We start from the raw sequence: 26,561 nt of genomic DNA, 5'->3' as shown, positions 1-26,561 counted from the left end.
ATATATATTTTAAAAATTTGACTAGCAATTCCATGTGGAAATAAACGTGTGTCTGAAAGAGTAACTTCTTGGGAAGAAACCATGTTCAGTGAAATTTAAATTCTAGTATGTTTGGTACCCTTCTTTAACACTGCTTCAGCTACCAATCCCCAATGAATATTAAACTCTAAGGAGAGTACAATGTTTAACTCAATAATCTTTTACATCCTTAAAGAATATAAAGTATAATCTTATTTTAAAAATAGTTCACATCAATATTTGAAATCACAAAAAAGACTAGACTTACTGGTCTGACCAAAACTGGTAGAACTTCTGGGACTATGGCCCTTAAACACCTTTCAAACCTGGAACTGAATCCACTATCACAGGTAACCTTGCAGCCAAACAACTGACAAGTGTATAAAGTGAATAGTAACCCTCTGTGAGGAATGTATTCCTCAGAATAATCAACCACATGAGACCAAAAGGGCTGCATTTGTCCCAAAACAAAGCTCAAAAAGCAGGAAGGGGCAAAAAAGATGGGGAAATTGAAATGGGGAACCCAGGGAGGAAGTGGGAAGATGAGGGAATTGCAAGTAATGTTACAAAACAAAATGTGCATAAATTGTTGACAAGAAAACTAATTTGCTCTGTAAACTTTCACCCAAGCCACAATAACAAAACAAGTTCACATACAGCAAATTGATGCTGGACTAGTTACAACTTGGTAACACATTTTGTGCGAGGCAGGGCACTTAGCACCAGCATTTGGGGCATGTTCCCTACTTCTAAATTGTTTTCCATATAGTTGAGAAAATAATAGTGTAGTGAATAATATGCCCCAAAGATGTGGACAAGGTGGAGGATAAGACAGATGAAAGAAAAAGATCCGTATCCCTTGGAGTCTCCTTCCAAGTGGAAGAGGTGGACAATAAAAGTAAAGGTGAAGCAAAATGAACAAATATATTAGATGATGATAAGTATTAGAGAAAACAAGAGAGTCTTGAAAGGGAGATAGGAGTATCAGAACTGGAGGAGGGAAGAGAGTGAAAAAAATAGCACGAAGACTTTTCTGGTAGATGACATTTGAGTGAAACATTGAAAGAGGTGAAGACAGCACATACAGATGTCAGTAGAGCTGTGCAGATATATATGAAAGAGCATTGGAGGCAGAGGAAGCAGCTACTGTTAGGACCTGAGACAAGAGTGTTCCTGCTGTGCTTGGGGGAAAAGCAAGGAGCACAGGGGGCTGAGGGGGAGGGAAAGGCATGATTCTGGGGTGTGGGCTAGGCTTGTTGCCTTTGTGAGCTCTTTGGATGTGATGTGCTCATGGAATTCAAGTGAGAAGTCAGAGCTGAGGATATGCCCTCAAGAGTTATCAGTACATTGATGCATTTAAGAGACAGGATGAGTGAGTATAGACAAATAAGAAAAGGGATCCCAGGACTGACCACTGAGGCATGCCAATCCTCAGAGTTCTGCAGATGCATCAAAGAAGGAATGCCAAGTGAGGTGGGAGAAACATCTGAAGGTGTGATGACCTGGAAGCCAGGTATAGGAGGTATACTAAGGGGGGAGGAGTGAGATGTGTCAAGTCCTACTGCAGGGTCCAGTAGAATAATGTTCAAGAACTAACATCTAGACTGAGCAAGGGGGTGGGCACAGAGGAGCCTCACAAGAACAGCTTTGTGGTGGTGGGGAGGGTGTGGGAATCACAGTGTGCTAGGAGAGAATAGGAGATAAGGGAGAAGACAAGTTGAAGTCACACAGGATAGAAGACTTTCTTGAGGAATTCAGTTGTAAAGGGAAGAAGAGGAATGGGGTAAAGGTGGAATTTGGGTCAAAAGTGTTTTGTTTTTGTTTTTTAATTGGAAAAATTTAAACATATCTTAGGGTGACGAATATAGAAGACATGGTACAGGCACTGGTACTTAGGTGGAAGGATTACCTTTTGCAAGAATCACTCATTTAATCAGCAGCTTTACATATATGTATCTATGAAAATACTTAATTTCTATGTAATCATTTATGTATGGACAGAATTTTCTTTGAATCTCACTCACTCACTCACTACATTAAGCACATCCCAGCTAGGACTATGCTACCTGCTGAGAATGTAAATTCAAAATAGCCCAGTACTATTTCGTTTTTGCTCATGCAATCCCCTGGCCTGGAATTCTGTTCTGTTCCCCCTCACCATGTGATACTACCTGACATCTCCTACCCAGCTTAACTGGAAGCTGCTGAGAGAGAGGAAATTTTGTTCTGGTGATAGCTGCAACTGATTCTTACATCCCCAAAGAAGTTATGTGAACCAGAGTCTAATTATGAAAGTCCAGAGTCAGGGATCTCTTGGGTTACAAAACAACCAGGGTGTGTGAACTGCTGCTAAGTCCACCATCTTTGCTACTATTACTAAAGGGACCGAATGGCAATCTCTATTTTCACTTGCACAAACACGTGGCTTTAGTCCCTCCCACCTAGCCTCCTTCTCTGCATTTGCACTCACTGTATGTGGGGTCTCCAGTATGTTATAGGACCTGTTTTCCCATGGATATGTTCAGCCTCTTCTGAGTTGACTTCCTTGAACTCTAGATGGCATTTGATATTATTAAATGTCAGGTTTTTAATTACTCAGCTTCTAACTCCCATGACAATCATCTTGGTTCGTTCTCTTTCTTCCTTTCTAAAGGAGCTCAACTCTAAATTCTTTGTGGCTTTTCTCAGATCCCATCTGTGTCTGTGTATCCTCAAATTCTACCTGTGGTCCTCTGTTCTTTCCTTTTTATGCTTTCTCCCTCCAAAACCTCATCTCTGTTATGCCAAGCTGTTCTGTTGTCACATCAGAATCTACAGCAGATTGTAGACGACCTTCCCAACTCAGACACCTCCAGTGCTGTGTGTCATAAGACCAATTTGTGGCCTACATAATTTGCTGCCTGAGCACTCATTAATTCCTCCTAGTTGTCATTTCACCCTGTTTCTGACAAGGCCATTCCTGTTTTCTCACATAGTCTCTCAACAGTAATGGGCTTTAACTGGTCCTCCCAGTCATGCCTCATACAGTTTCCTATGATAGAGATTCCGTTGCTACTGAGTAATCCACTTTCTTAACTGTAGTTACTCCTTTCTCTTCTTGGCCATGTCCTGTATGATTCTCTGTGACAATTACTTCTTCCTTTTCCTGCACTAATGCACTAGAAACTTTTAAGTGGACCAATAAGACTTAAGTGTGTGCTAACCCCTCTCCTTGCTTAAGCCCTCTCCTACAGTTCTAGTTTACTGTTGCCTTGTGGAATTGTGCTGTAGTTTCTTCTCTGAGATCGGAGAGTACTAAATTCTATTTATTTTCTAGCTTTCCTGAGCTAGTCTGACTTCCTTCTGCTATACCTGACAGATCATTGAAGACAGTGGCATAGGGAGAGTAACGAAAGCCCAGGAGCAATCTCTAAATTGCTTGCTCACACCAATTCTAAGATGAATACACATAAGATAGCAGGGCGACACATCAGCAGATACTCTTTTGCCTCTTGTCACACAAGCACCTTTCATATTTGTGGTGCCTTGGAATGTCATTCTGTGCCTTTTCTGGTGCACCCTTGGACTTATGGCTGCGAGAAAATACCCCTTTTTGTACTCCCCCCTCCCTTATTATGCTTCTATGCATAGACCTCCTTAAGACAAAATTAAGATACAGTAGCTTACAGAGTAATTCCGTACATTATTCCTGGAAGGTATACTGATTATTTCATATTTCAGATTGTCTGGCTCCACCTTTCTTGACTCTGTCACCTCCTCTGTGATGAAGCATGTTTCATATATACCATCACACTGTCCTCATTCTAAGCTCTCCAACCATCTTCACCCTGTGCCTGCACTGTCCATCTTCCCCTCTCTCTCCATTCTGCCTCAAGAAGCCATGCTACTTGCTCCATACTCCCAGCCTCCCGTCTCAGAACTGACTGTGGTTTTGCAGACTATTGAAGACAGTGCCAGCTCTCTAAACTTTTCTGAGTTGCAGAGTCCTTAGAGAATGTAATGAAAATTATAGCTCTTTTAACCAAATAAAAATTGTGACAAAGTGTTATAAAGATATTACATTCTTCAAAGTTCACCTTTGGATTCTCTGGAGACACTGGATCTCAGGTTGAGACTTCTGATCAGAGCACAAACATTGTTTTGTCTTATATTGCATTAAAAATATTGTATGGTGATTCCACGTGTGTGTGTGTGTGTATACACACACGTATGATGTCATTTTCATGAAATATAAAGATGTAATTAGAGATAACTACAACAAAATGGAAGGGGGAGAAGTGATATAGTTGTAGAATTTCTTGTATATTATTAAAGTTAAGTTGGAACCAACTTATTCTTGTTGTTGTTGTTGTTATGTGCCCTCGAGTCGGCCCCAACTCATAGTGACCCCTCCTTGGGTTTCCGAGGCAGTATCACTACGGAAGTAGGATTGCCCAACCTTCCTTCCGAGGAGTGGTTGGTGGGTTTGAACCACCAGCCTTCTGGTTAGCAGTCAAGTGCTTTAGCCACTATGCTACCAGAGCTCCTAGGATATTACAATCACAAGATATTAAATTTATTATGCATAGTAGCCACTAAAATATTTAAAAACATACACAAAAAGAAAGGAGAAAGGAACCAAAATGTCTTGTCTCCATAAACCAACAAAACACAATAGCAAGCAATAGTAAAAGACAAAGACAGAAGGCTTAAAACACACCAAAAACAAACAACAAAATGGTAGAAGCAAGTCACCTCCCACTGGTAGTTACAATGAATGTCAGTGGACTAAATGCTCCAATTGAAAGGCACAGAGTGACAAAATGAATTATAGACAAAACAAAACAAAACAAAAACATGATCTAATTATATGCTGTTTACAAGAGACACACTTTAGATCCAAGGATACAAAAAAGTTCAAAGTGAATGGCTGGGAAAAAAAAAAAAAATTCCATGTAAATAATAACCAAAAGAGAGCTGGGTGGCAATCTTAATATCAAAGTAGATTTTAAAGCAAAATCCATTGGAAGAGATAAAGTGGACATTATATAATGAAAAAAGGGTCAATTCATCAAGAAGAATTAACAATCATAAATTTATATGCACTCAACATTGATACACCTAACTATATAAAGCAAACACTCATAGAATTGAAGGGAGAAATAGATAGCACTACAGAAATAGTTGGATACTTCAATATATCATTTTCAATACTGGACAGAACATCTAGAAAGAAGATTAACAAGGAAACAGAGGACCTGAATGGCATTACAAATGAACTAGACTTAACAGACATATAGAACACTACCTCTAACAACAGCACAATATACATTCTACTCTAGTGCACATGAATCATTCTCCAGAACAGACCATATTTTAGGTAACAAAGCAATTCTTATCAAATTTAAAAGGTTTGGAATCATACAAAGTATTTTTTCTCTGACCATACTGGAGTGAAGCTAGAAATCAATAACAGAAAAAAAAGCCATAGAAAACATACAAAAATATCAAAATAAAATAACAGACTATAAAACTACCAATGGTCAAGGAAGAATTCAAAAGAGAAATCACAAATTTCTTAGAGTCAAATGGAAATGAAAGTACAACATACCAAAACTTATGGGATGCAGTAAAGGTGATTGATACACAGAGGGAAACTTACAATAAAGGTGTACATGACAAAAGAAGATAGATCTCAGTTTAACTCTGTAACTTGAGGACCTAGAAATAGAGGAGCAAACTAAGCATAAAACTACTAGAAAAAAGCAAATAGAACAATCACAACAGAACTAAATAAAATAGAAAACAGAAAAAAATACTAGAAAGAATTAACAAAACCAGAAGTTGGTTCTTTGAAAATGTCAATAAAATTAACAAACTTTTAGCTAGATTAAAGGAGCTCAGATGATATGGTGGTTAAAGCATTTGGCTGCTGACCAAAACACTGGCAGTTGGAACTCATCAGCTGCTCCACGGGGGGGGGGAAATGAGGCAATCTGCTTCCTTAAAGATTTACAGTCTTGGAAACCCTATGGGAGTAGTTCTACTCTGTCCTATAGGATTGCTATGAGTCAAAATTGACTAGATGGCAGTGGCCTTTTGTTAAGCTAAGTTGACAAAAAATACATCAAAATGGTGCAAACTAGAAAAGTAAGGAAGGAAAGCGGAGACATTACAACTGACCCAATAGAAACAAAGAGCATAATGACAGAATATTTGGAACTGTTTTTCAACAAACTGGATAACCTAGATGAAATTAAAAAAATTCTTAAAAGCATAAAGCCTACCCAAATTGACTGAGAAGTACTAGAAAATCTCAACAGACCCTTAACATGTGAAGAGATTGAATTTATGATCAAAAACCTCCCAACAAACAACAAAAAGTCTTGGACCAGACGGCCACACTGAGGAATTCTACTCAATATTTAAAGAATTGAAACCAGTCTTATTTAAAGTCTTCCAAAAGATAGAAAGGAAGGAATGTTTCCTAATTCATTCTATGAAGCAAACATAACTCTGATTCCAAAACAAAGACACCAGAAGAAAATAAAACTATAGGCCAACATCCCTTATGAATATAGATGCTAAAATCCTCCACAAAATATTAGTGAACAGAATCCAACAGCATATTTAAAAAGTCATATATGACAATCAAGTAGGATCTATTCTAGGAATATAGGGATTATTCAACATTAGAAATTCAATGTCATATCAATAGAAGAAAGGAAAAAAAATCATGTGATCATCTCCATGTATGCAGAAAAAACAGTCTATAAAATCCAAGATACTTTCTTGATGAAAACTTTCAAGAAGATTAGAGTAGAATGGAAGTTCTTTAATATGATTTAAAGCATACATGAAAATCCAACATTATTACTGGAGAAAGACTGAGAGCTTTCCCCTTAAAATCAGGAGCAGGCAGTCCCTGAATTACGAATGAGTTTTCTTCCTAAATCTGTCTTAATTTGGCATGGTAAGATATGGTTCATATCTCATGTCTGTTAGTCAAATGTTTGTCTTAATATATACAGTATAATGTACTTTTCTATTCATAAAACATTAAAGAAACATTTCCAGATACATCTTTAACATACTAATATATGTTATTATTATCATATTATAATAACATATAATAATAATAATGTTCTGATGTACAGCACAAAGTAACACCCATTTGTTATTACGACCATTGTATGTACCTCAAAATGTTAATAGGCTTTACTGTGTTGGTTTGTAACTACAGAGTGTACATAAGTTGGAGGTTTGTAACCTAGGGACTACCTGTATAAGGTGCCTGCTCTGACCACTTCTATTCAATATTGTATCAGAAATTCTAAGCAGAGCAATAAGAGAAAAAAAAAAAGTAATAAAAGGTATCTAGATTGGAGGTATATACAGAAAATCCAAAAGAGTCTTCAAGAAAGTTTCATGAGCTAATAGAGGAATGTAGTAAAGATTCAGGTCATCAAACAAAAATGAATTGGGTTTCTATGTACTAGAAAAGAGATCTGAAAGGGAAATTATTCCATTTACAATACCATTGATGAGTATCAGGTACCTAGGAATAAATTTAACTAGGGATGTAAAAGTCATATACAATGAAAACTATAAAACACTGCTGAAAGAGAATAATGAAGACAGGTAAATGGAAAGATGTTCAGTGTTCATGAGTTGGAAAACTTAATATTGTTAAGATATCAATATTACCCAAAGCACTCCATAGATACAACACACACCCAATCAAAATTACAACAGCTTTCTTTACAGAAATTGAAAAAAAAAATCCTCAACTTTACATGGAAGGGACCCCAATTAACTATGTTGAAAGAGAAGAACAAAGTAGGAAGTTTCACACTTCTTGATTTCAAAACAGATTATATAGCTACAGGAATCAGAATGGTCTGATACTGGTATAACAATAGACACATGACCAATGGAATAGATTTGAGAGTCCTGAAATAAACTCATGCATCTATGGTCAACTGATTTTTGACAAGAGTGCTAAGTCTGTTTGATGGGAAAGAAGAAACTATTCATAATATGGTGTTGGAAAAATTGGAGTTCCACATACAGAAAAATGAAACAGGATACATGTCTCACAACATACACAAAAAACAAATGCAAAATGGATTAAAGACTTAAATGTGAAAACAAAAACCATAAAATTTTTAGAAGCAAATGAGGAGCAAGGCTGTTGGGCTAGCTAGCTCTTAACAATTATTAACAAAATAACAAAAGTACAAACAACAAAAGACAAAGTAAACAAATGAGACTACATGAAAGCTAACAACTTTTGTTCATCAAAGGACTTTACCAAAAAAGTGAAAAGACAAGCTACTGGACTGGAAATGAATATCTTCAGAAACTATTTATCTGATAAGAATCTAATAACCAAAATAATTATAAAACTTTAACAATTTAACAAGAAAAACACAAATAACCTAATTATGATGTGAGAAAGTGACTTGAATAGACATTTCACCAAAGAGGACATTCAAATGGCTAGCAGAAACATGATAAGATGCTCAAGGCCATTAGCTATCAGAAAGATGCAAATGAATCCTGCAATTCCGTTATTAGTGATGTATCTCAGAGAAATAAGAGCTGTCACATGAACAGATATATATGTGCACTTATGTTCATTACAAAATTATTCACAATAGCAAAAGGACAGAAACAACCTAAGTGCCTATCAATGGGTGAATGGATAAACAAAATGGCACATACACACAATGGAATATTATGCAACATGAAAGAATAATGATGATTCTGAGAAACAAAGCCCATCACATTAAAAGCACAAAAGGACAAATATTGCATGAGACCACAATATTTTTACAAATACTATAAAAAGTTAAGAAACAGTTTACACAGAGAAAGAAATATTCTTTGAAGATTACCAGGGATGGGAGGAAAAGGGAGGGTTAATCACTAACTAAAGGGTAGACACTTGGGTATTAACTTGGGTGAAGGAAACACTAATATACAGTAAGTGGGAGGTCAGTACTAAACGATCAAGGAAGAAGATGACTCTGGGAGGAGCACACGAATTGAAGGGAAGAAGGATAAGTACTATTACATGCCGAATCCCGCAATAACAGTAATAACAATAATCTTTGAAGGAGCTCTGGTGGCATAATACCTTAGGCATTTGACTACAACGCAGAAGATTGGTGGTTCAAACCCACTAACTACTCTGTGGAAGGAAGACTGGGCAACCTACTTCCATAAAGATTTACCACCTTGGAAACCCAAAGCAGGTCACTAAGAGTCAGAATCTACTTGAAGGCACTGAGTTTGGTTTTATGAGTGGATACATAGACAGGTATTGGAAAGCAAATGGGACTACATCCATGTGTGTGTGTGTGTATGTGTGTGTGTGTGTGTGTGTATATTTGTTGTTATTTGCCATCAAATATATTTATTTATTTATATTTTTATTTCTTTATCTCATACCATAGTATAGGGCCTAAGACACTTGGCTACTAACCAGAAGGCTGGTGGTTCAACCACACCAGGCACTCCTCGGAAGGAAGGTTGGGCAATCTACTCCTATAGTGATACCACCTTGGAAACTCAAGGAGGGGTTGCTATGAGTTGGGTCCGACTCGGCACATAACAACACAACAAGTTTGATATGAGATATTTCTACATATATGTATATGTGCTATATGTGCTGCAAATACTGTAGAGCACACAGAGGGTAAAGTTATGAAAAATTCTAAGTTGTAACCAAATTCCTTGAGGGAATTAGTTTCTAGGCCTGGACGTTCAGGACCATAGTCTTGGGGTATACCATGGTCAATTGGCATAACATAGTCCACACAGACAATATTCTACATCCTACTTTGGTGAGTACTGAATGACGTCTTAATATCTTGTGAGAGGCCATATAAGGTGCAAATATTGGTCTCTTCCTTTCTGGAGCAAAGAACAATGGAGAAAATCAAAGACACAAGGAAATTATTAGTCCAAAGGAAGAACTAGATTGTGCCTAACACTGCTGACCACTCTGAAAAGGATCACAGTAAGAGGTCCTAGATAGTGGAGAAGAAAAATGTGTAACAAAACTCAAAATCATAAAAAAAGACCAGGCTTACCGGTCTGATGGATACTGGTAGAACCTTGAGACTATGGCATTCAGACATCCTTCAAGCCTGGAACTGAGCTCACCTTGGGGCTCAACTTTCAGCCCAAGAATATAAGGTGAACAATAACAGCAGAGGTATATACTTCTTAGAACAATAAACCATGAAAAAACAAAGGGCAGCATTTGCCCAGAGATAAAGATCAGAAGGCAGGAAGGGATAAGAAAGAAGGACAAATGCAAACAGTAAACCCCGGGAGGAAGTGGGAAGAGGGGAAGAGTATGGTTAAACTGTGGTAATTGTAATCAATGTCACAAAACATAATGTATATAAATGGTTGAATGGAAAACCATTTTACTTTGTAAACTTTCACTCAAAGCACAATAAAAAAAAAATATATATATATATATATATATATATATATATGTAAAGAAAACCACAATGTGATACCATTTCACACCCACTGAGAGCCCTGGTGGCACAGTGGTTAAGTGTTCAGTTGATAACCGAAAGGTTGGTTGTTCAGACCCACCTAGCCGCTCCACAGGAGAAAGATGTGGCAGTTTGCTTCTGTAAAGATTATAGCCTTGGAAACCTTATCGGAGAGTTCTACTCTATCCTAATTGGTCACTATGAGTTGAAATCAATTCAACAGAAGTTTGTTTGTTTGTTTGTTTGAGGAATAGCTAAGATTGAAAAAAAAGAAGAACTTAAAAAGTTGGGAAGAATGTAGGGATATTGAAATCCTTATTGCTGGTTGTTGTTGTTGTTATGTGCCGTCGAGTCGGCCCCGACTCATAGCGACCCCTTCTTGGGTTTCCGAGGCAGTATCACTACGGCAGTAGGATTGCCCAACCTTCCTTCCGAGGAAACTGCCAGCCTTCTGGTTAGCAGTCAAGTACTTTAGCCACTATGCTACCAGAGCTCCTTCTATTGCTGGTGGGAATGCAAAATGGTACAGCCACTGTGGAAAATTATTCCTCAGGAAAAAAAAGAATAGAACTATCATATGACCCAACAATTCCAATCACAGGTATACCCAAGAGATTTGAAGGCAGAGGCTCAAACAAATATTGTACACCAATTTTCATTGCAGCACAATTTGCAATATCCAAAAAGTAGAAAAAAAAAATAGAAATGTCCATCAACAGACGAATGGACAAACAAAATATAGTACATACATACAATTGGATCCTACTCAACCAGTACAGAAATGAAGTCTTGACATATCCTACAATAGGATGGAGCTTGAAGATATTATGCTGAATGGAATAAGTTAATCACAAAATGACAAACATTATATGACTTCATATATATATATATAAAGATGTGAATAGGCAAATGTATAGAGACCATAGTTTCCAGAGGCAGGAGGGAGGGGAAAGTAGAGAGTTATTGCTTATAGTATAGTGAGTTTTCATTTATGATGATGAAAAATTGCATTGATTAAATGTAAGGTTCAAAGCCAATCTGTGTAATTGCTCTCAATTACCTGCACACCTATAAAAAGTTATATTAACAAAAAGTGTGTGATAGATATATGGTGTCAGAAAAAAAAAAAAAAGAGAAGAAAAGAATAATTGGTGAGGCTGCGTATGTATAACCAAACATCTCATGGAATTTGATTCCTTGGTTTGGAGGTTTAGGGGCATGGTTTTGTGGGGCATCCCAGTTAATTGGCTATAAGGTGTGTAGTGCTTCAGTTGTCTTAGTTCATTGCATAGTGGTTGGGGTCTTAAATGTTTGCAAATGGCCATCCAAGGCATAACAACGGGGCTCTGTTCCCTTGGAGCAACAGAAGAAAAAGAAAAGTCAGAAACAGGAGGAGGAAATGGAGTGTATGCCTAATTGCCTCCATGAACAACTTCCTCCTTCGTCATGAGACTGTAGGAACTGGATGGTGCCTGGTGGCTACCAGTACTGAATGTTTTGATAGAAGATTATTTTTTGGAAGAATCTTCATTCCAAGGAGGAAAACACAAAAAATAATTTCAGATTCACATAGAATCTAGACTTTCTGGAACCGTGGAGGGTGGATGAACAACTGAAACTGTTGTCCTGGAATAATCCTTAAACTTAAACTGAGAGTATACCCTTGAAATCTTTTTAAAACCATATAATAGTTTACATTAACTAATAAAGAATATCTGTTCTTTTTAAAAATCTTTTGTTCTTTGTAAAAATCTATATATGTGATCAAGTTGACAACAATAACTTGAAAGATAATAGAAACTTTAGGGAGCAGTGAGTTTATTTTAAAGCAGAGGAACAGCTCAGCAAAGGAGGGTTAGGATGGTTGAACAACTCAAAGAATATAATCAATGTCTAAATTGTTCATGTAGGAATTGTTGAATTGGCATATGTTCTGTGTATACACTGAACAACAACAGAAATACAATAAATTATTTAATATGTTGCCATTTTAACCATTTTGTAGTGTTCAATTCAGTGACATTAATTAACATTCACCATGTTATGCTATCATCACCACGATCCATTTCCAAATATTTTCATCATCACAAACAGAAACTCCATTCTCATTCAGCAATAACTTCCTTTCCTCCCTTTCTCCCAGTTCCTGGTAATCACTAATACATTTTGACCCCTATGTATTTACTTATTCTAGATATTTAATATGAGTCAGATCATGCAATACATGGCTTTTTATGCCAGTCTTATTTCACTTAGCATAATGTTTTTAAGGTTCATCCTGTGACAGCATGTTCCAGAACTCCATTTGTCTTTATAGTTGAATAATACCCCATTGTCTGTATGTTCCATGTTTTGTTTATTCATTCATCTTTTGATATACTCTGGTGGTGCAGTGCCTAAGGCATTTGACTGCTAACCAGAAGGTTGGTGGTTCAAACCCACCGGCCACTTCAAGGAAGGAAGACTGGGCAATCTATTTCTGTAAAGATTTACCACCTTGAAAACCCAAAGGGGTTGCTATAAGTCTGAATGAACTCAATGGCAGTGGGTTTGGTTCATTGATTTTTTCACACTGTGTTTTAATAAACTGGATTGATTAGTTCTAATTAATTAACACTCTAAGCATGAGATCATTTCATATCTTTATAAAAGATAACCCCCTTATTTCTGAGCACAAGTGTAGCTACATATTTCAATATTTAAAGTCAACTATATAAGCCATGGTACTATTATTCAAATTATGCAATTTATCCCTTCAACTCCAGAATCTTCAGAGCATGTCACTGAATAGCACTTACGTGATTAGTTCTTTTTTGAGATCTCTTGCATGGAGCTTGGGTTTAGGACTTGGTATGGAGCCCTCTCCAGTAAACTTTTTTTCCTCTAAATTTTCTGGAGCACTCACTGGATCTTTCTGAGAGAAAAATAAAAAAAATAAAAGTGCAAGAGAGCATTAGGAAATCAAGTAGATTTTAAAGCAATTTTAAAGTTTTTTGGTTGAAGACTTAGCTGAATTAGCTTAACTCTGTGGGCCTGACCATAACTATCTGCAAAATGTAGAGGAAATCAAAAGATTCTTAAAAGAAATAAATCAGATAATAAACATACAGGCATGTCCTGATTGTTATGAACCTTTTTTCTAGTGAAGAATGAGAAATAATTGATGGGGGGGACCATTAAAAATTCACATTTTGGCAACTACACAGACAAAGGCATTTTTTGAGCTGTGTAATCAAGGTAATATTTTAATATGCTTCAAGTATTATTGCTCAGTGAATGCTTCCTTAAGAATATAGAAGTATTTCTTTATATGCACAACAGCCATTTGTACAACAAAGGAAATACTGCAAAAAAAAATTATGTATTTTTAAATAGAAATGAAATAAGTAAGTTTAGGTTAACAGAATGCCCTTTCTGATATACAAATGACTGGAATTTAAATTTTTTATTTAAATATATAATTGCTAAGGCAAAAGTTTTTAGGCTTTTTAAAATTTATTTGGATAATCGTTTTATTTTTCTCATATCTCTTCCAGTTTTTCTGAACTTACCTCTTTGCTAAATTGATATCTTGTAAATTTTTTTCTCATTGAATGGATTTTCTTGTTGGACATTATTAATTTTCTTGGTCTTCTTTTAACTTTAATACTGATCTTGATCCCTTAGGGAAGAATCTCTAATCCTTTCAGATTATTTATTTACTATATATTATCTTAAAGAAACTCACCATGGTTTTCCTAAATCATATAATTAACTTGCTTTCATCATTAAGCTTATATCTAATAAAAATACTTTCTGTGTTAAATATTACCATCAGGTTAACTAATACAGAAAACTGTATCCTTATTCTTAAAAATATTTATTTCAGGTGAAAAAATTATTTTGTATTATGTAAGGTAAATCTCAATTGAATCAAATAGATATAAAAATGTAATAGCACAATGCAATTTTAATAATGCTAACCCTACAATCAAAATCAAGGGGAAAAAAATCTTTGGATTTTATCATCCAAAGGAAAATTATAAATATTTAGTCTCATTTATAAGGCAAATACATTTTTTTCATTAATTAATTATGTAACAATTTAATGCTTATTTTACACAGGAACATACTGCAATAAATACTTGTAGTAATCTATCTCAAGTAGCATGCATCCGGATCAAGCTAATAAAACTGGTTTAGTACAATTTCTTTCTTCATATTATTTATAGTGTTGTTAAAAGTACCATAATACACCCCTTTAAGTAAAGAAACATGTGCTTGAGAATAGTTGTATACTAGGATACAAAGAGAAGTTTTATTTCAATGCTGCTTCAATGAACTCCAAAGCAAAGTGGATACCTGACTCCTATCTTTTTGAAGTTTGATGAGTGTGAATGGCTAAAATGAAACTATTGCTAACTTTAAGGCCTTACACCTGATAATACCACCATCTACTCCATTTGATGCAATCTGAATTCTTTTTAATTTCGCTTTAATTTATAAATATCTTTGCTCTTCAAAAGTAGATAACAAGGCTAAGTCTGATATTGTTTCAGTGTGGAAGAATCATTGCTTTGCTGTTGACTTGTTAAATTATTTGCAATGATGGCAAAGAATTATTTTCTTTATGAGAAAGTTAAGGACAAAAGTGTGCCAAGAAGACATTCACATTATAGCTAAAGTGAAGACAATAAAATGGGGGTTTTGACAGAAATTATTAGTTATGAAGGATTAAATTGGATAAAGTGCATACAAGAATAAGACTTGCAGAATATATGGTATATGTATTTGTATTATTTAATATAGTAATATGTATAGCAATACCTTAAATGAATAATTTTATGAATTTGGCTTTTAAATATTTTTCAGTTTTTTTAGCTTATATTTTCTTTAAGACACAAAGTTTTACTTTTATAACTGCACTATAAAATAATTATGTTTTTCACCTTTGTTCAATATGCTGCTTCTTGAAATTTGAGGAGTGTGCATATATATATATATATATATATATACACACACACACACACACACAGGACCTCTGGTAGTGTAGTGCCTAAGGCACTTGACTGATAACCAGAAGGCTGGTGATTCAAATCCACCAGTCACTCCTCGGAAGGAAGGAAGGTTGGGCAATCTACTTCCATACTGATACCACCTCGGAAACCCAAGCAGGGGTCGCTGTGAGTTGGGTCCGACTCCATGGCACATAACAACAACAACAACATATATATATACATACATATATGTATATATATGTGTGTGTGTGTGTATATGAATTCTTAGATTAGTTTTGTTACAGAAGCATTTTACACTGGACAAAGCCCTAAATAGTAGACAGTATAAAATAAATCAACAGCATTTGTAAGAATTTTTATTTTTCAAAATTTAAATGATCATTTTAAAAATCATAATTTGATCTTGTGGATGCTTAATAGGGAATGTGGTATGCATGTGTAGTATTGGGAGAGTATATGCCTGCAATGAAATTCCTGTAATGTACAGATGGAAGTTTATATTGATTTCAGTAAAGACTGGAACATAATGGTAACATGAATAACAGATAATAGCATCTGGCACTTTTAACATTTTAAGCCCTGCAAATCTTTGGAGAACTGACAGTTGAGTGAAATTGACAGCCCTAGTTATTTCTCAGCACTTTCCTTTTGAGATATTTTGAGTTTTTTCCAGAATCAGGAATTTTTTTAGGGGGCATCTGGACAGGCTATTTCACTGAGAGAGACAGACAATATTTTCTGAAAATTACCAACAAAATTAAGCAACTGTTGTGCATATGAACTAGATAACAATGAATTAGAAATAATTACTCAATTTCTGATGATGTATGTGTATGTGTGTGAGTCTTGTGTGGAGTGTTGGGGAGATGGGAGGAAGTGCCAAAGAAAAGTGTGAGAGTGGGGGAGCAAGCACAGCGTGAATTCCAGTCTCCAACCATTATTGCAACAGTATTTGGTGCCATGGACAGCTCTTTCTAATAAACTCCACTGGTAAGAGACCACAGTTGGCCTGTGCCCTGGAGACCTGGGATCCAGAAGCTTCATCCTGCTACACTCAGACTCACCTTTGACAACTGTTGCCTCCACCACACCTTGCAGCATACAATTTCTTCATTTTTCTCTTTTTCTCTTCTTCTAATTCCTCTCAATATTTCCTTGATGCCTCCATTTTTAAAATGTTTTCTCCCCTCTCCCTTTTCTCCCTTTTTTTTTTTTTGCTTCAAGGAAGCCCAGACCCATCACTTAATTTCTATATGATCATCTTTATTTTTATTGTGTGCGGCATTCCTCTGATTTCTTATCAACAAGGGCATTGAATATAGCCTACTTTTTCAAAATAATACTTATCCAGTATCACATTTCTCCTTTTCAAAATTCAGGACAAGATGTGAAAAATACTGTGTATTAGTAGATTACCTTGGCATATATGGGGGAACAAAATACAAGGGGTATGAGAAACCTTATGTAGGAGTTACAGTGATTCAGAACACTTTTGTCTACGTCTCCATCAACTATAGCTTGCTAAGGCAATGACTCATGTTCAGATAACTGAGACAATGAGCAGAAAGCTTACAAAAATATTTTGTCAACTCAAACTTAAGGCAAACACTTCAATTCTAAGTATTCACTTAGCATCTTTTGAGTCCTCTTTGTTGTTCTTGGTTGACATTAAATTCCTATAAAGCTTCTAACTTCCAGAATTCAGGTACAATCTAAATTCAAATTAGGTTGAAAATTGTAGCAGTAAAAAATTGTGTTGCTCGACCTCAAGTCACTCTCCAAAGAGCATAAAAGTAAACTTAAAAATTTTTTGTGTGTGTGTGAAATTTCTAGGACAATAAAACACTGTCACAGACATATAAAATTAGATAAAAAATATACTCGAAATAGTAGTATTTATCTATAAAATTGCCACAGTGAATTTCTGTGGCTTTTAGAATTATGTGAAAAATGGGATTGGAGAGTAAAAGTAACCTATTAAAATATTTTCTGTGAGACATCATTTTTTGACTATTTGAGTGATAAGATACATAATCAAACAAATCACCGAGGGGCTTCTTAGCCCCTTATATGGAAGGGATATCTCAGAATATAAATATATGTTGACTTTGTTGCTAAGAGTACATAATCACAATCAATGTCAGACAATACAAACCAAAAAAAAAAACACTGCCATCGAGTCAATTTCAACTCACAACCCCCTTTGGGTTTCCAAGGCGGTAAAATCTTTATGGAAGTAGACTGCTCCATCTTCCATCTGTGGAGTGGCTGGTGGGTTTGAACCTCCAACCTTCTGATTAGCAGTCATATGCCTTAGGCAATGTGCTACCTGAGGTCCTAGACAATACAAAGGACCTTAAATGAAAACAAGAATTCATTTGATACAAATTTGTTTCCTTACTACTCAAGATTGGATCCTATGGTTGACACTGAGTAGGAATACAAAGAAAATTTCCAGTGAATACATTGTCTATATTCCATTTATGACACATGGATGATGACAGAAATTGTAAGTCACTCCTGGTACATAGCATTCAGATATCCCTCAGGAAATGGAACAGTTTGGGATTTTGACCCTTCCACAAGTCATCCAAGAGTATCCAAATAAAATTCAAAGTTGCATTTTACTTGTTCTGTAAACCACTGTCCTTCATATAACGCGATGACTTTTACTGAATCTCCATACACAGATCTTATGTCTTGGCTATGTTTATCTTAATGGTACAGGGTGCAACATGGTCTGGTCTGATTTGAAATTGACTTGCTGGGAATTAAATGGTTTTGTTAATAAATGCCCCACTCTAGTTTTGATGGTGCTGTGATAGTGCCTCTAAACAATCGACTTACTTCTTACCTTGCACCTTCCTGCTTCAGACAAGAGCTAATTTCTACTCTTTCATAAAACTGAAATGGTAGTTGGGATGATGGTGGAAGGAAGAGGCACACATTGGCCAGCTCATGGCCATCACTTAACATAAACCTGCTTTTTATGCTTTGTGGATGGCAGCTTTGCATTTATTGAGTCAAATATGTATTACTTTAATAAAGGGTTCTTCTAAAATAGTTTTCATTTTATAATTCAGTTTTTTCAAGTTTTTAATTCAGAACATCCCTAAATACTTTAGGTGAATTCACAAAGCAAAGCATATGATTACTGAATAAGACCCAGCTTGGTAGAATTTAATCAAAGGTGATCTTATGTGAATTGCCCCCATTCATCCACATGACTGTGTGAGGGGTGGTGATACAGAAAGCTGCCTCTGATTGTGACCAGTGTCTTCCAGGGAACCATACCGATGATCCAACTCTTTCATCTCTACTCAGAAATGCTTGTGTTCCTCCACTCACCAGTACATTTGTTAACATGTCAGTGGCTGTGGGTTATTTTTGTTTCTTCCTACAAGGCTCTGTGCACAGGTAGGACAGAGGCAAGTCCTTTTCAAAGCTGCACCTCCACAATTTATCTTGCTGCAAGGCAAGTGTGAAGGTGTAATGAAGGAAGGAAGGAAGAATTGGGAGCAATACACTCTTGGGATCACATCACACACAACTGTTTTTGTTGATTTACACTCTAAGGTGTTAAATTATGTGCTAAATTCAAATTGGCGTCCTCCAAAATCTCTGAACTTCAAAAACCCTTTTGAAAAAGGTAGTACACACAGAGAATGGTTATCTCAGTTCTTTAACGATATGGACAACTAGCTTACTCTTCAGCAACAATGATACAGCTATTTCCTGATCAACAGCAAATGAGGATCAACTATTGTAATAACTACATTTGCAATGATAAGAGTCTGAACAGTTCACCTCTGGCCACCAATTCCTTTGAATGACACTAAGTAGTCCATAACTACTAAGGCCAAATCGGGCAGCTCAATCTATGGACATGAGTGATAGAGGAATGCCTATGCAGCTAAGCATGTGGATTTCAAGGATGAAATGACAATGGAACTTCCTGATGACCTTCAAGTTCTGAGATAATCAAAACCCAAATTCCTCTCATTCATGGTTGGTAGAGCTTAGATATCCGACATTCATGATCCAGAGCTTGAAATGATGACTCTATACATATGCTATCATAGTTACTCCATAAAAGAAAGGAAATGAAATTGACACAATTTGAAGATTCTTAGTTATCCCTGAATTTATTCCATCTTTGATTTTCTGGTTTAGAAGGAACTAACAAGCCATCAATTCCATGTCTGTAATATAACATGTTGTATCTTGAAAGGAGAGATGATATAATCTCTTGTGCACTTAACACAATTGCAATCCTCATGAGGTTAAGTATTACTATTAATGGGGGGAGAAAAAAACTCAGATAAGAAGGATGAGAATGTTTGCACAATTCAAAGAATGTACTCAGTGTAACTTAATAGTGCATGTAGAAACTGTTGAACTGATATATGTTTCACTGTGTATATACTCCACACCAACAAAATGGGGAAAAAAAAGTAAATTCATTGTAATGACATGGTATTTTAGGCAAGTAACAGGAAAAGGAGGATTTGTTTATAAATTTCTTCTGAAATTTGAAATTATCTACTTCACGAAAATCTAAAACAAGGCACAGAGCTACATCTTATCTAAACAGGTATGTGAAAGTACAGTTTAAGAGAAAAAAAGAAATACTCTGCAATCATGTTCTGTCTTAAATTTGTTGAGTGACATATTAAAACAATACCTCTTTCTCCTCCTCTGTTTTGCCATGGGCTTTGCTATAGTTGATAGGAGTATCCCAGCCTTCTTGGTCACAGAGAGCCTGATAGAAAGCTGCATTGACCAAAAGGCTGCTTGTTTTGAATGGGGAAGAGGAAGGAGTTGGAATGGAATTGCTGGAGGAAGTTAAGGGTGCAGCCTTGTCCAGGATTCGATTCTTTTTCATGCTTAAGTCCAATGTGCCATTTTCATCCACTTCTATCTCAGCTCCCTGGTATACAATAGGAAAGAGAAAAACATTTCAGCAGTTTTCAGCAGTTATAGCCTAGTCGTGTGAAGCTTTTAAAGGATCATTTTAAATGCAAGCTTTTATGTAAGTATATCTGATTTTAAATCTAGCTTTCTGATTTGCGTTGGTTAATGTTCAATTCTTAGCCGACTTTTAAGAGCAGCCCCATTAGCGAGCTTTGTGTTTCCGGGTTTAAACAAAGTAAGCTTAATACGAATAAGATGTCCCAAATAGTAAATGTATTGGCTAAGCCTGTTTAATTTTTTTTTTTTAAGTTTAGCTTTAAACCTTCTTTTCTAGTTTACAGAATTATCACTCTAATTCATCCTTTAGAGCACTAACACGTTAGTTTAACAAAAGGCACAACAAAACTTCTCACCCCCCCATATCACAATAATCATCTTTTTTTTTTTTTTTAATTGTGATTTGGGTGAAGATTGACAGAGCAGATTCACTTTCCATACAGCAGTTTACATATACTTTGTCTCATGACATCGGCCACAGTTTACCACTCAAAATAATCATCTTAACATAAAAAATATGCAAAAATAACCGTCTGGAAGAGAAATTTTATTGGAATAGTCAATCAATATAAAAGCAATATTTCACCCAAGGTTACTCAAAGTGGAAAGCCTAAATTATGGGAGAAAGAAAAAAATCTGAGAATGCAAACCGTTCTTCACTCTGGGTGCCGTTTAGCTGATGGCACCATAATTTGGGTTTAAGTTCTTCAAGATAAAGGGGATTATTTTCCAGATTCTTAATATGGACTTAAAACTAGAACTCTCATGACATTCCTCTTTTGGAATATTGACTGCCAGATTTTTTTTTTTTTTTTTCTTTTTCTTTTCTTTCTTTCAGGAACAGTACCTTTGTTTAGTCAAGTCCTATCTAACAAACTGTTCATGTGATCCATGTATTCCAAATGATATGCATGGTACGATGGCTTAGATAGGGTCAGGAATTAGAAATTTTATCATGTAATTATTGTTATGTTTTAAATTGAGTCAAATGAATACTTATCTGCAGTTTCACCATCATCCATCAATTCATTTTAATAGTTTCTTTACTCTTTTTCCATTTGACTTTTTCCATTTCCATTTGACTAGCAAAGCAGTAGACTTCTTTGAAGGTGTTAGCAAGATCCATAAAGCTTGTGGGAGCCAGTTATTCCTGGGGATTTATTTTAACTCTCCTACACACAGCTCCCCTCCAAACAGTTGCCATTGATGGCATGGGCACACTGGCTGGGCTCCAAGGACTCGTTGATCATGACTGAGTTAGAAAATAAAAGCACCTCTTCTGTTTGTTTGTTTCACCTGCAGAGTTCATATTTTGAATCTCTCAGCTTAAGAGATAGATATGCTTTAGGATATTTGTGGGAAGTAAATACACTTCTAATGTGTTTGTAATAAGATGCTTTGGCCGTATCTTTTTGTCCATTTTCAGTAAATAGTTTAATCTCCTGTGATAGTTTTAAGCCCCGAATTTCACAGTAAAGCTTATCTAGGATAATAACTTAGCAACCACAACATCTTATGCCATCTGTATAATATCAGATATGTTTTTATACCAGCATTAATAAACCTTAGTTACAAAAATTCAAGATATTAACTATATCAGTACCAGGTGCTCTCTCCATGATATAACAATATGCTCTGCCATGAGCACATTCACATTTTTTTTTTGGCTTCGTTGCTGATATGTAACTATAGCAATGAAACAGAGCTATAGCAATCAAGTTTAATGGCCAATGTAAAGTAAAACGTATTATAGTTGCTGACATTATTTATTTAAAAAAAAAAAAAAAGAAAACCTTGGGTTAAGACTGAACAACCAATATTCACATAAAATTCCAGACCTCTGTGACAGATGGCTTAGGAAAAAGAAGCCATGTGACTGGGCTGCAGAATTTTATAGTGCAAAACCCATAAATAGTACAGATTCTCTCATGCTGAAAAAAATATCAACTATTTCAAGACAACAGTAATATATGTTTGCATTATTTACAGAAAATAAATCCAAGTAGTAAATTTAAAAAATATTAAGAGAATCCAGGAAGTGTTATGATTATAAATTGTGAGCAATCATGGCTTGATTGAAAAAGTGTCAGTACCCGTGGTGGCAGGATCTTTTCTCCCTCTCGCACCCAGGCCCGCTGCCCTCGGAGCATCGGACCAGGGAGCACTACCGTGCACGCTGCGTGGCCTTGCACAGATGGGCTTCAAGTGGCTGCACAGATGCACTCAACAATTAACACACAGGGACAGAGGAGGCTCCTTCCTGCTTATAGATGGGTAGGTCTCATGCTTACAGCATGTAGTTTTATTCAGAGCAGTATTGATAGACATCACTTCTCTATGCTTCAAACTCCAAATGGCAGTACAAAAGGGGGCGGGAGAGGCCATCAGAGCATAATGAGGGAACAGCGCCACAGCTGGTATCCCACCCCCACCCCCAACGCATCTAATACCTTGATTTCTCAAAGTGGTATTTTGGATCCTTATTTTGACTTTAAATTTATTTATTTTTTTTTTTAATTTAAGGTTGTTGAGGCTAGGGATCGATCTAACACTAATCATGCTAATCACTTTTCAACTTAGGAGGGACATCAGAGCCCTAGGTCTATCTCAGTTCCTTTTGAATGTTGTTACGGACAATTCATTTATTCATTAACTTGTTGAGAAGTTAACTTACTAACTGAACTGGGCACAGGAGAGTGAGAATACACCTAGGAAACTGGTTATTTGATTTTTAAAAATGTTCCAATTTAACACTCAGTTTTCTGACCTGAAATGTGTTTTAATAAGAGACGAATATATATTGATAAACAAAGAAAAGCCCCTCAGATTTTGGGCATCATTATCTGATTCATTGTTTGGCTTTGGCAATTAATAAAAAATGGAGAACCTTAAGAGTATGTTTTTTGGGAAAATAAAATTGAAAAACACATTGGTCCTGCCTTCAAGAAGCTTATTTTATACATCTAAGAGCTTTTTAGTGAAAGGCAATTTAATAAGTATATTATGAATTATTATTAAACTAAAAGTTTAAATAATTGTGTATTATAATACTTACCAGTCTTACAAGATACAGCATTTAGATGCTTCCAACAGAGACATCATTAATTCAATTATACTAAATCTAGTTTGTGGAACATTATAGAGTGAGTAGAATAATAATTATGAGGACTATGTAGCATATGAGGAGCTCTGGTGGTGTAGTGCCTAAGGCATTTGACTGCTAACTAGAAGTCTAACGGTTTAAACCCATCAGCCACCCCTTGGAAGGAAGACTGGGCAATCTACATCTGTAGAGATACCGTCTGGGAAACCCAAGGAGGTGTCACTATGAGTTGGAGTTGACTCCACAGCAGTGAGGTGTTTTTTTTTTTTTTTTTTTTTTAATGTAGCATATGGAAAACACATATATAATCAAAAGCAAGAAAACTACATGGCATTCACACTGTGCTTACAATGATGTCAAACATACAGAAATTTATTTTCTGGGGAAAAACAAAAGAGAAAATTAAAAAAAAAATCATTGTATTTGTAGTTAGAGGATGGACTTATAGCTGCTTTCTCCTATGTTTTCCAGACATAGGATAATATTACATTGTTTCAACAATTAAAATTATCACACGTTTAAAGAAGGTGATGAAGAAAAAACACAATTATAGTTTTACCTCAAATGGTATGATAGTAAAAATTATTACAAAACAAAACATTGAAAAAACAAGACTACACTGCTCTCTTATTTGGCAAATTTTCTATTTCTACATGAAGGCTATGACATCTTTCTTTTTTTTGAACTTGTTATTGTGACTTGGGTGAAAGTTCACAGAGCAAGTTAGTTTTCCATTCAACAATTTATACACATTTTGCTTAGTGACATTGATTGCAACCCCCACAATGTAACAGCACTTTATCTATTTCTTCCCATTTTTGTTAGTCTTCTGTATCTCTTCTCTGTCTCTTGCCCCATCCTGTTTTCTAAGCTTTGTTTTCAGGCAAATGTTACCCTTTTGGTCTCACATGGTTGATTGTTCTGATATGTGTCTTTTTTGACTTGGTTCAGAGGAAGTACAAACCTCAGTGGTACATGTTCTTCCACTCTCATTTCAGGGTTTTTGTTGGGTGAGGACATCTTTCCTATTTTGTAAATTGTCTTAAATATGTTTTCAGAATAGGCATGGGTAGTCACAACAAGCAAATGAAAAGAACATATTTCCTAATAATTATTTACTAAATAATAGTTATTTGCTAAATCATCACTGAGTAATAATAGTATAATCTTGTGAAATATACTCAATATAAACAGAATGATAGAATTCAGAAATAAGTGACTACCGCAAGGTATGAAATTAAATCAGAATTTATAACTTTTCCCAAAAACCTTTGTCTAGGACTCAGAATCATATCTGGGAACATTCTTGGGCAAGTAGACATATCTTGGGCAAGATATACCATGTAAGATCTTTGAAGTCAAATTTCAGTTCTAATGTTGTTGTGCCGTCAAGTCAAACCCGACTCATACCTACCCCTCCTTCAGTTTCCAAGGCAGTATCACTACGGAAGTAGATTGCCCCATCTTCCTTCCAAGGAGTGGCTGTTGGATTTGAACCGCCAGCCTTCTGGTTAGCAGTCAAGTGCCTTAGCCACTATGCTACCAGAGCTCCCTTCAGTTCTAATAGTTGCTGTGAAATTGGGAACAAATTACTTAACATTTCTGAGCAATCATTTCTTCATCTATAAAAGTATATAATAATATCTGCTTTACAGAGTTTCTAGAAAGATTGAAAAGAGGTAATATGGGCAAAATGCTTACTTGCAGTGTCTGACACATAGGTGTTAAATCAATTATACCTAGTACTAGTCTTGTGGTTTGATTTTTGAATACCGTGAGACATGTCCCTATGTTACTGTGGGGGTGGTAAAGAGACCATTAGTAAATGGCTGCCATATAACCAAAACCAAACCAAACAAATATGTTTCCATCGAGTAGATTCCGCCTCACAGCAACCCTATAGAACAGAGTAGAACTTCCCCACAGGATTTCCAAGACTTTACAGATGCAGACTGTTACATCTTTCTTCCTCAGAGCAGCTTGTGAGTTCTAACCCCTGACCTTTCCCTTACCAGTCAAATGCTTAACCACTGCACCACCAGGGCTTCTTTGAGCTACCGTATTGTGGGAGGGGTTAAATAGCCCATTGTTAATTGTTGTTTCTCCACACAAAAATCAGTTGATGCCTTGTGATACCTGACCAGAGGCCCTCCTAACTTTTCACTTACAATATCTAGTATGGGCCATTTAATGCTAGAGCTGCTGAAAAAGGCTGCATTTGGATCCTAATCACGTAGATAGCCACCAGGCTATTACTGTTACCACTCAGAAGGAATGGTAAGGTGACGACATCATGTTGTTTCTAGGCCTCATTTAAGCAAAAAACAGACTTTGAACTTTAAACATTTCGATCAAGTGTCAATTTTTTGTTTTCTTTTAAGGCACACTGCGCATATGCCATTTTGTCTAAACAGGTGGGGAAAACACCAAAACAAACAACAGAATGCTTGGCAAGCCACAGCAATTAGGATAAAGATAGACTGTGAAGCGTGTTTCTACCTCTGTTGATAAGAGTGGGAGGAAGGAAGAAAAATGGGTGTTTATTTGCCATGTGCAGGAGCTGCTGTCACTGGGGACCCTGGGGTACTCTGGGTACACCAATCCCTCAGGACTAGTCGCCCACATCGCCTGTGAGAGCATACCCTGTGTGTGTTCACAACAGGAGCAAGTCACCAGGCCCAAGGACAGGCATTTGAAGCTGTGGTCCATGTATATTTTACAACCCATTTTAATTTAAAATTAAAATAGAGGATATTCTCTATACCTTAGAAGCAGTGAAGTACTGTAATCAAGAAAGAACTAATACTTTGTCTGAAGTTATCATTAACCATTATTATATGCACTAAGTAATGATATTGCTAATTTTTTCTCCTGACTTGATTCCTCAGAGAGACACTTAAAACACTTTGAGATGATTTGGGTGGTATGAATATGAGTTATGTACATTCCAGTTTGTATTTTGAAAAATAACTA

General features: G+C 36.0%; 1 protein-coding gene across 1 annotated transcript in view; it reads right to left on the bottom strand.

Moving 5' to 3' along the window:
- The window catches only part of ST18 (ST18 C2H2C-type zinc finger transcription factor), an 82,011-nt gene that overhangs the window by 29,699 nt on the left and 25,751 nt on the right, over nucleotides 1-26,561 (bottom strand). Inside the window, exons 9-10 of the mRNA XM_042782973.1 lie at nucleotides 20,199-20,444; nucleotides 13,316-13,431 (exon numbers count right to left, since the gene is read on the bottom strand). Coding sequence (XP_042638907.1) covers nucleotides 13,316-13,431; nucleotides 20,199-20,444 — 362 coding nt within the window. The remainder of the gene's footprint in view (nucleotides 1-13,315; nucleotides 13,432-20,198; nucleotides 20,445-26,561) is intronic.

This window comes from Orycteropus afer, unplaced genomic scaffold (genome assembly GCF_000298275.1).
Source record: "Orycteropus afer afer isolate SDZICR_OR568_19922 unplaced genomic scaffold, OryAfe1.0 scaffold00543, whole genome shotgun sequence".
NCBI lineage: Eukaryota > Metazoa > Chordata > Mammalia > Tubulidentata > Orycteropodidae > Orycteropus > Orycteropus afer.
The sequence above is the reverse complement of the archived record's forward strand: the minus strand, read 5'-3'. Positions and strand labels throughout refer to the sequence as shown.